At 44.1% G+C, this 14,067-nt stretch overlaps 1 protein-coding gene across 1 annotated transcript in view; it reads right to left on the bottom strand.

The window, feature by feature from the left end:
* Positions 1–14,067, bottom strand: part of LOC120053258 (A disintegrin and metalloproteinase with thrombospondin motifs 7) — a 162,836-nt gene that overhangs the window by 135,355 nt on the left and 13,414 nt on the right. The window contains exons 4-7 of the mRNA XM_039000403.1: positions 13,764–13,960; positions 7,278–7,361; positions 5,008–5,132; positions 3,596–3,745 (exon numbers count right to left, since the gene is read on the bottom strand). Coding sequence (XP_038856331.1) covers positions 3,596–3,745; positions 5,008–5,132; positions 7,278–7,361; positions 13,764–13,960 — 556 coding nt within the window. The remainder of the gene's footprint in view (positions 1–3,595; positions 3,746–5,007; positions 5,133–7,277; positions 7,362–13,763; positions 13,961–14,067) is intronic.

Raw genomic sequence — 14,067 nt, 5'->3', positions numbered from 1 at the left:
GAACAACCCGTCCTGGCTGGATGTTGATTTTAGCCCGGCACTTGCGGGGCGCAGGCACAGGACGCACTGGGCTGTGCAGACCCACGGGAGACACAGTGCTTAGGGCTGGTGCCATATAACACGGACCGAGGAGACGCACTGGAGACCAGATGAGCTGAGCAGGCTTCATCGCACCTGGCTCGATGCCCACTCTAGCCCGGCCGATACGAGGAGCTGCAATGTAGCGCACCGGGCTATGCCTGCGCACTGGGGACACCGTGCGCCTCACGGCATAACACGGTGCCTGCCCGGACCACCTCTCTCCACGGAAAGCACGGGAAGTTGGCTCAGGTCTCCTACCTGCCATGAAGTCCAAGGAACTGTCCGTAGATCACAGAGAGAGAATTGTGATGAGGCATACAGTAAGCTCCAAAAGTATTGGGACAGTGACAAACATGTTGTTGTTTAGGCTCTGTACTCTAGCACTTTGGATTTGAAATGATATAATGTCTATGAGGTCAACCCCCCCCAAGACATTCTAACCTCTCAACATTTCAATTACAACCTGGGAGGTTGGCATTTTTGGGAGGGTATGATATTTGTGCTAACCTCCCAGGTTTTAATTGAAATGTTTAGAGGTTAGAATGTCTTGGGGAATTGACCTCAGTCATTGTATAATTTTAAATCCAAAGTGCTGGAGTAGAGAGTCAAAACAACATGTGTCACTGTTCCAATACTTTTGGAGCTCACGGTATATCTGGGGAAGGGTATAAAATATTTTCTAGACTGTTGAAGTTTCCAAGAGCACAGTGGTCTCCATCATTGGGAAATTGAAAAAAATATGGAACTACCCAGACTCTGCCTAGAGCTGGCCGTCCAACCAAACTGAGCAACCGGGCAATAAGAACCTTGGTCAGGGAGGTGACCAAAAACCCAATAAACACTCTGACAGAACTACAGAGTTCATTGGCTGAGATGGGAGAGTCTGCCAGACGGACAATAGTCTCTACAGCACTTGATCAATCTGGGCTTTATGGTAGAGTAGACAGACAGAAGCCACTCCTGAGAAAAAGGCACATGACAGCACGTCTGGAGTTTCCTAAAAGGCACTTGAAAGATTCAGATAAGGTAAAAGATTCTGTGGTCTGATGGGACAAAAACGTAACTATTTGGCCTGAATGCAAAGCGATATATCTGGATAAAACCAGGCACAGCTCATCACCCTTCTAACACCATCCCTTCCGTGAATCATGGTGGTGGTAGCATCATGCTATGGGGATGCTTTTCAGCAGCAGGAACTGGGAGACTGGTAATGATAGAGGGAACAATGAATGAGCCAAATACAGGAACATCCTTGGTAAGATGCTACTTCAGAGTGCAAACGACCTTAGACTGGTGCAAATATTTACATTCCAACAGGACAATGACCGCAAGCATTCAGCCAAAGCAACGCTGGAATAGTTTCAGATCAAGAATGTGAAAGTCCTTGAGTGGCTCAGCCAAAGCCCAGACTTGAATCCCATTGAAAATCTGTGGAAAGACCTGAAGACTGCTGTTCACCGCCGCTCCCCATGTAACTTAAGAGTTTGAGAAAATCCCCAAATCCAGTTGTGCAAAGCTGATCCAGACATCCCCAAGACGACTCAAAGCTGATCCAGACACATACCCAAGATGACTCAAAGCTAACCTCTCAAGACGACTCAAAGCTGATCCAGACATACCCTAGACGACTCAAAGCTGATCCAGACATACCCAAGACGACTCAAAGCTGATCCAGACATACCCAAGACGACTCAAAGCTGATCCAGACACATACCCAAGACGACTCAAAGCTGATCCAGACACATCCCCAAGACGACTCCTAGCTGATCCAGACACACCCTAGACCCGAACTGCTACAGACCTATATCTATCCTACCCTGCCTTTCTATGGTCTTCGAAAGCCAAGTTAACAAACAGATCACCGACCATTTCGAATCCCACCGTACCTTCTCCGCTATGCAATCTGGTTTCCGAGCTGGTCATGGGTGCACCTCAGCCACGCTCAAGGTCCTAAACGATATCATAACCGCGATCGATAAGAGACAATACTGTGCAGCTGTATTCATCGACCTGGCCAAGGCTTTCGACTCTGTCAATCAACACATTCTCATCAGACTGCCTCGCCTGGTTCACCAACTACTTCTCAGACAGAGTTCAGTGTGTCAAATCGGAGGGCCTGTTGTCCGGACCTCTGGCAGTCTCTATGGGGGTGCCACAGGGTTCAATCCTCGGGCCGGCTCTTTTCTCTGTATACATCAATGATGTCGCTCTTGCTGCTGGTGATTCTCTGATCCACCTCTACGCAGACAACACCATTCTGTATACTTCTGGCCCTTCTTTGGACACTGTGTTAACTAACCTCCAGACGAGATTCAATGCCATACAACTCTCCTTCCGTGGCCTCCAACTGCTCTTAAATGCAAGCAAAACTAAATGCATGCTCTTCAACCGATCGCTGCCCACACCTGCCCACCCGTCCAGCATCACCACTCTGGACGGTTCTGACTTAGAATATGTGGACAACTACAAATACCTAGGTGTCTGGTTAGACTGTAAACTCTCCCTTCCAGGCTCACATTAAGCATCTCCAATCCAAAATTAAATCTAGAATCAGCTTCCTATTTCGCAACAAAGCATCCTTCACTCATGCTGCCAAACATACCCTAGTAAAACTAACTATCCAACCGATCCTCGACTTCGGCGATATCATTTACAAAATAGCCTCCTACACTCTACTCAGCAAATTGGATGCAGTCTATCAGTGCCATCCGTTTTGTCACCAAAGCCCTATATACTACCCACCACTGCGACCTGTATGCTCTCGTTGGCTGGCCCTCGCTTTATATCAGTCGCCAAACCCACTGGCTCCAGGTCATCTATAAGTCGTTGCTAGGTAAAGCCCCGCCTTATCTCAGCTCACTGGTCACCATAGCAGCACCCACCCGCAGCACACGCTCCAGCAGGTATATTTCACTGGTCATCCCCAAAGCCAATTCCTCCTTCGGCCGCCTTTCCTTCCAGTTCTCTGCTGCCAATGACTGGAACGAACTGCAAAAATAACTGAAGCTGGAGACTCATACCTCCCTCACTAGCTTTAAGCACCAGCTGTCAGAGCAGCTCACAGATCACTGTACCTGTACATAGCCCATCCAACTACCTCATGACCATATTTTTATTTATTTTATTTATTTTGCTCCTTTGCACCCCAGTACTGCTACTTGCACACTCATCTATCACCCCAATGTTTAATTTGCCATACTGTAATAATTTCGCCACTATGGCCTATTTATTGCCTCAACCCCCTTATCCTACCTCATTTGTACACACTGTATATAGACTTTCTCTATTGTATTATTGACTGTATGTTAGTTTATTCCATGTGTAAGTCTGTGTTGTTGTTTGCGTCGCACTGCTTTATCTTGGACAGGTCGCAGTTGTAAACTAGTCTACCTGGTTAAATAAAGGTTAAATAAAAAAAATATCCAACCATGTGACAGAAAGTTATATGAGGTGTGGTGTCAGTGTGAGTGTGTGCGTGTATGTGTGTGTCCATGTGCACATGCGATGGACTTACTTGTGCCCGAGCTCGTGGGCGATGGTGAAGGCCAGCGGCAGGCCCGTGTCCTCACTGATGCTGCAGCTGCGGTGGGGCTGACACATGCCTGCCACATGAGACAGGCCCAGGGTCTCACATGGCTTATTGATGGCCGTACAGATGTCCTTTCTGAGGAGAGGAGGGAAGGAGAGAAGGAGAGGGGAGGAGGGAGGGAGAGGAAAAGGGAGGAGGGAGGGAGAGGGAAAAGGAGGACGGAGGGAGAGAAGGAGAGGACAGAGGGAGAGAAGGACTGAAACATTGTAATAAGGAGCACAACAATTACCTTCAACATCATCACTTCCTATTCTTGACATGTGTTTAATGTGCTGAATCTATCAAGACCATGACCGGTGGGATGAGTCTCTGTGGAAAAGCTACTTAATTAAAACAATTGCAGAAAAGCACAACTCAGGAGCTCCAACTACCTTCTTTCAAAGGTCCAGGGAATGTCACCAAATCTCTGGAAATGTCCTTGTTGTTGTGGCGTTGCTCAAATTAATGTTCTGGTGGAGTCTCTAATTGCACTAGTTTGTCAAACAAAAGAGTCGTGGTTTAATGAGTGGCTTTGATTGGAAAGCGGTCTCATCAAAGAGATGGAGTGAGGGAGGAAAAAAAGGTCTATTCAATTAAGAAGGGAAAATATAATTCGTTTCTGGTGGTAAACTACAGCGAATAACAGTCAGGCCATCAATGGGAGGGGAAGGTAGGCAAAGGATCTCAAGGCTGTTTTGGTCCAGTATGGTGTTCTTCATGTAATGTCTCACATTCATTGTTTTAAAAGGACTGTCCTCCATGACTGAATGGTGAGGAGAAATCAATTTTGGGCGTTTCGAGATAAATAAAATAGGACAAACGCTTGCGAGGAGGACAGTACACTTCCTTCAGCTTCGAGGACGGCACCAAAAGGTACTACTATTCAGAAAGCACAATTAAGGAGAGGAAAGTACACTGAACAAAAAATATAAACGCAACATGAAAAGTGTTGGCCCCATGTTTCATGAGCGGAAATAAAATATCCCAGAAATGTTCCATACACACAAAAAGCTTATTTGTCTAAAATGTTTGGGCACAAATTTGTTTACATCCTTGTCAGTGAGCATTTCTCCTTTGCCAAGATAATCTATCCACCTGACAGGTGTGGCGTATCAAGAAGATGATTAAACAGCATGACCATTACACAGGTGCACCTTGTGCTGGGGACAATAAAAAGCCACTAAAATGTGCCGTTTTGTCACAACAAAATGCCACAGATGTCAATTGACTGATTTTCTTGAACTGTAACTCAGTAAAATCTTTGAAATTGTTGCATGTTGCCTTTATATTTTTGTTCAGTATACATCCTCTCCCCAATAGACTGCAAATGGAATTCAGCCTTGGTGGGAGTGGATTACCTGGTGAGAAGGACGGCCACGTCGTGATGGACCGCGTCTTCTTCTCCCTTCACGTTGAGCCGTTTCTGCCACTTACAGAAGCTGCTCAGGCTGTTGTCAGCGTGGTGGGTGATCTTCAGGTCTTCCTGCCAACCACAGGGATGTCATCGTTACGTTAGACAATGAAACATCAGATACCTTCATGAACAGGGGTGAGGTTTCCCAAAGCTGTGTAGCTTATGGCATGTGATGTCATAATGACATAATTTCCTGGATGTAAACAGGTTTTCTGGTTGTGAGACATTTATCTGGTCCCTGTAGAGCAGTAGTCAAGTAAACATAGTTTACACACCTTTTGTGGGAAAAAGCATTGAAAGAATAGGAAGCATTACAACCCGAGAGTTTTCCCACCAATTTTGTTTTACCCCTACATCACTGCTTTAGAGGCATTTCAAAGATGTTGCTGGGAGATTGTTTCTACGAGACAGCCATTCTAGAAAATAATAAAATTGGCCATATTGTCATAGCTTTGAGCTATTAGCTCTTGATGAAGAGTTAGATTCACCTTCAGGAGTCTAAACTGCATTCAAGGTTTAAATGTGCACTTTCAAGCATGATTATGACAACCCATTGAGAACCATATTATGGCCAACCACAGACTTTACTCTGCAGGGATGTAAACATCGACAGTCTAGTAGTTGACCCATAGGAAAAGTGAGCCTAAACTATATGGTTGTGTGTCAACGTATAGCCACTACAGTGTCAGTGTGTCAGTGGAATATTTGAAAAAAGGAAAAACCTGCTTTCTTTTAAGTTTTAATATATTTTTTTTTTTCAGAAGTCAGTGCAAACGAACGTGTTTCGGTGACAGGCTTAGTCAGCTTTAGACAAAGGCTTTGCCGAAATGCCTCCGTTTGCTCTGACCTCTGACCTGCTAAATAAATACATAAAAATGAAAAGAAAACAGGTTCTTCCTTTTTTCAAATGTATGGCTTTTGAACCCGGCACCCAAATACTTTTTTCTACTACAAACGTTTGAGTTGATCAGGCCAATTCCTCTTTCAAAATATAGACATGAAACAGACACCTCTAGAACAGTTCCAGACGATTTGGTTAGGGAATGGTTAGGAAACGTACCCTACATGCCCTTTCTCAGACTACATCCTTACCATTAGCCAGTAACCAGGACTTCAGAGAGATTTGTTTCATCACTAGCTACACATTACACTTCCTAACACATTGTGCGAAGGGTGTAGGGGCCTATACTTCCTACACTGGGAGCCAGTGGTGTTCTGATGTAAAATGCTGTTTGAAGGATGTAACTGAAGAACTGGCTGTGATGATGACAAGGCTGAAGGATGTAACTGAGGCCTTGGCTATAATGATGACGACAAGGCTGGAGGGGGAAGAGGATAGAGACAGTAGTCAGATGGGGCTAGCGCTATCCATCTCTCACTCTCTCTCTCTCGCTTTCCTTCTCTCGCTAATGAGCTTCTCTGTTATCACCCCTCCACCAACAAAGTAAATCTCTAGAATGTTGTAGTGTAATAGACAATCCTTTCCCCCAAGACTAGGAGATTATGGCACAACATTACAAAGATGGACAGTGAAATAGACACTGCTTAACAGTTGAATAAACAGAAAGGCAGGTAGCTATGTACTGGCTCTCGCTCTCTCTTGTTCTCCATTTCTCTCTACCCCTCATACGGAGTCGGTCATCGCCTGTAGTCAGAATTTCCTATCATTACACAAACGAATAATATTATTTTATAGTTTACGGAAAATGACATTGGAACTAGTTTAGACCAATTACCAAGAGCATAACTGCTTCCTTTCAATGCATGATCATACACTAGTTTTAACAAGAGTGGAATCTCGACGCCATGAAAAGCAACGTAACTTTGCGACATCATCTTTACAATGTGCGTCCCATATTCCATTTCCTGGTATGACACTGGGACTCATGCCATTTAAATCTGTTATTGCACCCTACTGGTGTTAGGATTTGTGATCAATTCATAATTAGCTATTTTTGTGTTACCTTTTTTGTTATGTTTTATATGGCTAAAATCTAATTAAAATATCTTGCTGTGGTCAGTCTGCCAGTTTTGTTTTAGGATAAGATTAATAGTCATTGTCATTAAGATCAGGCAGTCATTTGATGCCACAAATGAACCCTTGTAAGTCTTTCAACACTGATTCAGTAAATCTGTCTTTAAAACGGACCTCTAATGACAGTGGTTTGCTAACAGTGTTTTGTAACGTGCAGGCCTGCGCTGTGGTTCTCTTACCTCTTCCTTCTCCAGCAGGATCAGACGAACCACTACGATGTTGATGGGGTTTCCAATGCTGGCATCGAGAAACAACCCTGACACCTGAAAACGAATGGACATGATTTAGACTCAGTGGGTTGGGCCAAAAAGTTGTCCTTCTCAACAAATAGGCAATCCAGTACCATTATGTTGTATTCTCTTTCATTGAGACCACGTGTGGTATACCGTTCATATGAGGTATATCACAATATTTATAAATAAAGGACTGTCTTGTCTACTGAGGAATGTTTCCTACTACACTGGTGATTAGTGATGATTCGTTATACATGAGTCTGTCTGGAAAATCACTTCAGAAACACAAAGGAATGATTGATAACTTTGGTCAACTTTCTGTTCCCTGCTCACATTTCTCAAAAGCAACAATGTGATGCAGAAAACAACATCCACGGGTCTCACTTCTACAGAGTACAGTATTAACGTTTTCCATCTTTCCAGTTCAGGTTTAGGAGACAGATGGCCAGGTTATTTGAATTACACATTTACCTCTTTCAGGAGGGTATAATACTTCTTTCCTTTAGGAATTTGGAAAAGCTCCATACACACACTCCTTCCCTCCCTCTCCTCATTCCTTTCATCCATCCCTTGCTCCCTCTTATCTCTCAAGCTGTTGTAGTGAATTAAGGGTTCCTTTGATTCTCTGGTAACAACAAACAACCACTGCAGTAGCAGCTTTCACCCGGGCTGATTAGCAACATCTTGGAGGCAGCCGCCCACACCCACACCCACACCCACACCCCCACCCACACCCACACACACACACACACACACACACACACACACACACACACACACACACACACCTCAGTTTTCAGGTCACATTGTAATACACACACACGCTGGCTTTATGTTTCTAGTCCTACATTAAGTAGGGGCTCAGGAGGCTCACTGAACGGGTGCTAGGGTGCCTGGCTAAATAGAAAGCGAGAGCTCATTTTCACTCAGAGCTCAGAACTTTTTCCCTTCTCCAGGAGGAGAGAGGCATACGGCAGCAGACTAATAATGTGTTTGAGCCGTGCTGAGTAATGCATTTAGACTGGTTTAATCAGCTCCAACTCTTTCAGGGTTACCTATACGTTAAGACTGGTTTAAGTCAGCCCTAACTCTTTTAGGGTTACTTATACGTTAAGACCGGTTTAAATCAGCCCTAACTCTTTCAGGGTTACTTATACGTTAAGACCGGTTTAAATCAGCCCTAACTCTTCCAGGGTTAGTTATACGTTAAGACCGGTTTAAATCAGCCCTAACTCTTTCAGAGTTACTTATACGTTAAGACTGGTTTAAATCAGCCCTAACTCTTCCAGGGTTAGTTATACGTTAAGACTGGTTTAAATCAGCCCTAACTCTTTCAGAGTTACTTATACGTTAAGACTGGTTTAAATCAGCCCTAACTCTTTCAGGGTTAGTTATACGTTAAGACTGGTTTAAATCAGCCCTAACTCTTCCAGGGTTACCTATACGTTAAGACTGGTTTAAATCAGCCCTAACTCTTCCAGGGTTACCTATACGTTAAGACTGGTTTAAATCAGCCCTAACTCTTCCAGGGTTACTTATACGTTAAGACTGGTTTAAATCAGCCCTAACTCTTCCAGGGTTACTTATATGTTAAGACTGGTTTAAATCAGCCCTAACTCTTCCAGGGTTAGTTATACGTTAAGACTGGTTTAAATCAGCCCTAACTCTTTCAGAGTTACTTATACGTTAAGACTGGTTTAAATCAGCCCTAACTCTTCCAGGGTTAGTTATACGTTAAGACTGGTTTAAATCAGCCCTAACTCTTTCAGAGTTACTTATACGTTAAGACTGGTTTAAATCAGCCCTAACTCTTTCAGGGTTACCTATACGTTAAGACTGGTTTAAATCAGCCCTAACTCTTTCAGAGTTACTTATACGTTAAGACTGGTTTAAATCAGCCCTAACTCTTCCAGGGTTACTTATATGTTAAGACTGGTTTAAATCAGCCCTAACTCTTCCAGGGTTACTTATATGTTAAGACTGGTTTAAATCAGCCCTAACTCTTCCAGGGTTACTTATACGTTAAGACTGGTTTAAATCAGCCCTAACTCTTCCAGGGTTACTTATACGTTAAGACTGGTTTAAATCAGCCCTAACTCTTCCAGGGTTACTTATACGTTAAGACTGGTTTAAATCAGCCCTAACTCTTCCAGGGTTACTTATACGTTAAGACTGGTTTAAATCAGCCCTAACTCTTCCAGGGTTACTTATACGTTAAGACTGGTTTAAATCAGCCCTAACTCTTCCAGGGTTACTTAGTCCTCGTTATGTTTAGAAGTCAAGGACCCAATGCTGACACCTTTCCTGTTCTGACTTGGAGTGTGATGAAATAGCGGACCTATCTGACGGAAAGAAGCAGACGTTCAAAATAGATGCGTTAAGGACTGCTTGTCTTGAAGTAATCCATCTAATGAATTGTGTGGTTACTCTTGAAGCTGTCGGTAGACAACCACTTGTATCTGTCAAAGCTAGACCTATCCAGTAAGGCGGTGTGAAGTCTCACACTGCAGCATAGGAACTGATGAACCTTGAACAAGCGCCACACATTGTAATGACATAGACATAAAGCAGGGCTAGCCAACCCTGTTCCTGGAGAGATACCCTCCTGTAGGTTTATGTTCCAACCCTGTTCCTGGAGAGATACCCTCTTGTAGGTTTTCACTCCAACACTGTTCCTGGAGAGCTACCCTGTTGTAGGTTTATGCTCCAACCCTGTTCCTGGAAAGCTACCGTCCTGTGCGCTAGATTAGGGTTGGAGTGAAAACCTACAGGACGGTATCTCTCCAGGAACAGCCCTGATATAAAGCAGTGTATAACACCTTAGTATGTCCTTTACAACATAGATGTGTGCTCTATATAAAGGTTTTTAATGTGTTTGGATGTGTTCTGATCTGTGCACAACAACACTGAGTAATATTTACCTTCTCCATTGAGTCATCATTGGTCAGAGTGATGCATTGTGGTCACGGACCAAAGCTTTTGGATTTCACGCTTGAGAAAATGAGTCATTACCAAACCTTACAGTGGTGGTCAAACGTATCAAATTATAGGCCTACTTCGTCTGATTTAGGACCAAAAGTTGGTCCAGTGAACTTTACAAAGCCACACCAAACCGCAACCTTATGTGGGTATTGAATAATATAACTTGGGACTTTTGAGCTGATATTATGAACTGAGTTTCAATGATTTGAAAAAATTCCCCTGACATTGGTCACATCGGGATCCCCTCCGTGGAAACAATACAAATGTACTTAAAAAAAAATATATGTTTACTTTGACTTTGTGTGAACGTTTTTTTTTTTAAATGATCCTGACATTGGTCACATTGGAATCCATGTCCGTCCCTTGTTGGTGTACAAAGCATTCCACACAGCGCTAACTCTGCAAGCAGGGCTTCGTCATAGTGACATTGCAGACAGCATATCACCAGCACAATGTATGAAGGGACTCTTTCATCATAAATGCTATTTGTCCCCGAGTCCCAGTACTTGCTCCACTGCCAAAGGCAGGGAAAGCCTTCAGTATCAAAGAGATGAAACGCATAGCTGAACAAATAGCACTGCAGTGGAACTCAAATAGGCATTGTGCCTGCTGCCATGTACCCGACTGAAACAACCGGTCTATCATACTAGGTACGGTCCAAACTGTTCCCAACATGAAAGGCGTTTTGAAGTGAAACTGCAAACCGCCAATTTATCTGTCGTTGTAATGCCGAGAATAAAAAGACCCGTAGTTTAGATCATCATCGAGACACATTGCTCTCTCACTAGCTGCATTTCATTTCACCCAAAACACTATTATCATTTCTGGGAATATTTAAATACTCGGTCATCCTGCATGTCAATGTAGTTTGAAGACAGCATCCCACAGAAGACAGACAGAATCAAGCGAGAGCTGTCGAAAGACCATCTTCATCCTTTGAATGAGTTTCAACATGGCCGACCTCACACTAGTCTAGTCAACACACTTAGACAATGGAAAGCTCCTGCATCTCCCAAGGAAGATGATGACATCTCTGTTTGTTTTGCTTCAGGGCAATTCCATGGTAACAGAATTAGGAGACTCAGATTTTTCACTTTAAAATGTATACCAAATAAAAACGATTGATTTCAAAGTTGAACAAACCATAGAACTCTAAGCACAAGGACTGGCAATGTGTTTTTGATTTCAAAGTTGAACAAACCATAGAACTCTAAGCACAAGGACTGGCAATGTGTTTTTGTCAAATGTTCAGTGGAAATTGTTAAAAGTAGTTGTGCAGCATAGAGTTGTTTTTTTTACTTTGAAAATCAAATATTTTTTGTTTGTTATATATTTTAAAAGTGAAAAATCGGAGTCTCAGTGTAATTCCGTTACCGTGGAAGTGCGCTTCACTCACTGTACGATCGCTACAGTCTCCCTTGACACAATAACAGGAGGCTGTGGAGTTCAAAGCAGAGGTTTGCAGGGCTGAAAACAAGACACCTGAGAGGATGTGGAGGATAATGTGTGTTTCCTCTTCTTCTTATTGTCCACTTGATCCGGTGAAGCCAGGGGAGCTCTCTGTTATTGAAATCCCCTTTCCTGATACACCGTCCTGTGCTAGCCCTCCTTGACAGCTGCAGCCGGACCCAACAGTTACTGTGTTTTGGAAAAAAGTTTCCTAATGCGCTCAACGGCAATAGAGCGAGGATGAGGTCAGAAAACTTGGTCTGGACTCCGTCCAGGAAGTGCTAACAACACAAGGGTCAGTGCACAGGAAGTTGTAGTCATTTGGAAAAAGAGAGACAGGAAAAAAATATATATATAAAAGAGAGGGATGAGGGCTACAGGACATGGGGAAGGAGCGATAAAAGAGGGATGAGGGCTACAGGACATGGGGAAGGAGCGATAAAAGAGAGGGATGAGGCTATAGGACATGGGGAAGGAGCAATAAAAGAGGGATGAGGGCTACAGGACATGGGGAAGGAGCGATAAAAGAGAGGGATGAGGGCTACAGGACATGGGGAAGGAGCGATAAAAGAGAGGGATGAGGGCTACAGGACATGGGGAAGGAGCGATAAAAGAGAGGGATGAGGGCTACAGGACATGGGGAAGGAGCGATAAAAGAGAGGGATGAGGGCTACAGGACATGGGGAAGGAGCGATTAAAGAGAGGGACATGATGTCACAATACTAACAGAACAGAGATGAGGGTGGAACACATGGAAGCATCTAGCATAGGTATTGAGCCAGCCAAGATGGGATGTTGTTGACATGGATGTTACATAACATCGCCTACATACAGTGACAACATAATTACTGTCAAGGCTGCAGCCTACCTAAGCAAAGAAGCTAATGTGTAAATCAAGTTATTTGACACCTAGTTCCCTGGGACGGATTTAGAGTAGGGTCAAGAAGTTTGCACTGGAAATAAAAAAAGGGCATTTCAGCCGACCAAAGGCTACTTCCAGCTGACACCCAGCACACTAGCCCATATTTGGTAATAGTGGGAATCAAACCCACAACTTTGGTGTTGCTGACACCCTACCAAAAGAAAACCCAGTGAGACAGAGGGCTAGCAGACACTTACGATGTTCATGACAGCCAGTATAGACAGCTAGCAGACACTTACAATGTTCATGACAGTCAATACAGACGGCTAGCAGACACTTACGATGTTCATGACAGCCAGTATAGACAGCTAGCAGACACTTACGATGTTCATGACAGTCAATACAGACGGCTAGCAGACACTTACGATGTTCATGACAGTCAGTACAGACGGCTAGCAGACACTTACGATGTTCATGACAGTCAGTACAGACGGCTAGCAGACACTTACGATGTTCATGACAGTCAATACAGACGGCTAGCAGACACTTACGATGTTCATGACAGTCAGTACAGACGGCTAGCAGACACTTACGATGTTCATGACAGTCAATACAGACGGCTAGCAGACACTTACGATGTTCATGACAGCCAGTACAGACGGCTAGCAGACACTTACGGTGTTCATGACAGTCAGTACAGACAGCTAGCAGACACTTACGATGTTCATGACAGTCAGTACAGACGGCTAGCAGACACTTACGATGTTCATGACAGTCAGTACAGACGGCTAGCAGACACTTACGATGTTCATGACAGCCAGTACAGACAGCTAGCAGACACTTACGATGTTCATGACAGTCAGTACAGACAGCTAGCAGACACTTACAATGTTCATGACAGTCAGTACAGACAGCTAGCAGACACTTACGATGTTCATGACAGTCAATACAGACGGCTAGCAGACACTTACGATGTTCATGACAGCCAGTATAGACAGCTAGCAGACACTTACGATGTTCATGACAGTCAGTACAGACGGCTAGCAGACACTTACGATGTTCATGACAGTCAGTACAGACAGCTAGCAGACACTTACGATGTTCATGACAGCCAGTACAGACAGCTAGCAGACACTTACGATGTTCATGACAGCCAGTACGTAGCTCTCCACGCCCTTGGTGCCGTGGTACTCCACCATCTTGGAATCGGCCACCACCAGCGTTTCCACCCACTTCTCCCTGCTGATGGAACGCTGGCGTATCCTCCTCTTCCTCCGCTGGCGTCTCTCCCAGCGCTCCCGTTGCCTCTCCACACGCTCCAACGCCGCAGCGGGATCTGAGGGCGGAGCCGTGACAAATATTGTGGTTGTAGAGTTGTAGCTTTAGTATTGTGTTTAAAAAGACCATGGAATAAGTCAGACTTTTTTTGTGTTATCCTTGATT

Source organism: Salvelinus namaycush, chromosome 1, assembly GCF_016432855.1.
Source record: "Salvelinus namaycush isolate Seneca chromosome 1, SaNama_1.0, whole genome shotgun sequence".
NCBI classification, from domain to species: domain Eukaryota; kingdom Metazoa; phylum Chordata; class Actinopteri; order Salmoniformes; family Salmonidae; genus Salvelinus; species Salvelinus namaycush.
The sequence above is the reverse complement of the archived record's forward strand: the minus strand, read 5'-3'. Positions and strand labels throughout refer to the sequence as shown.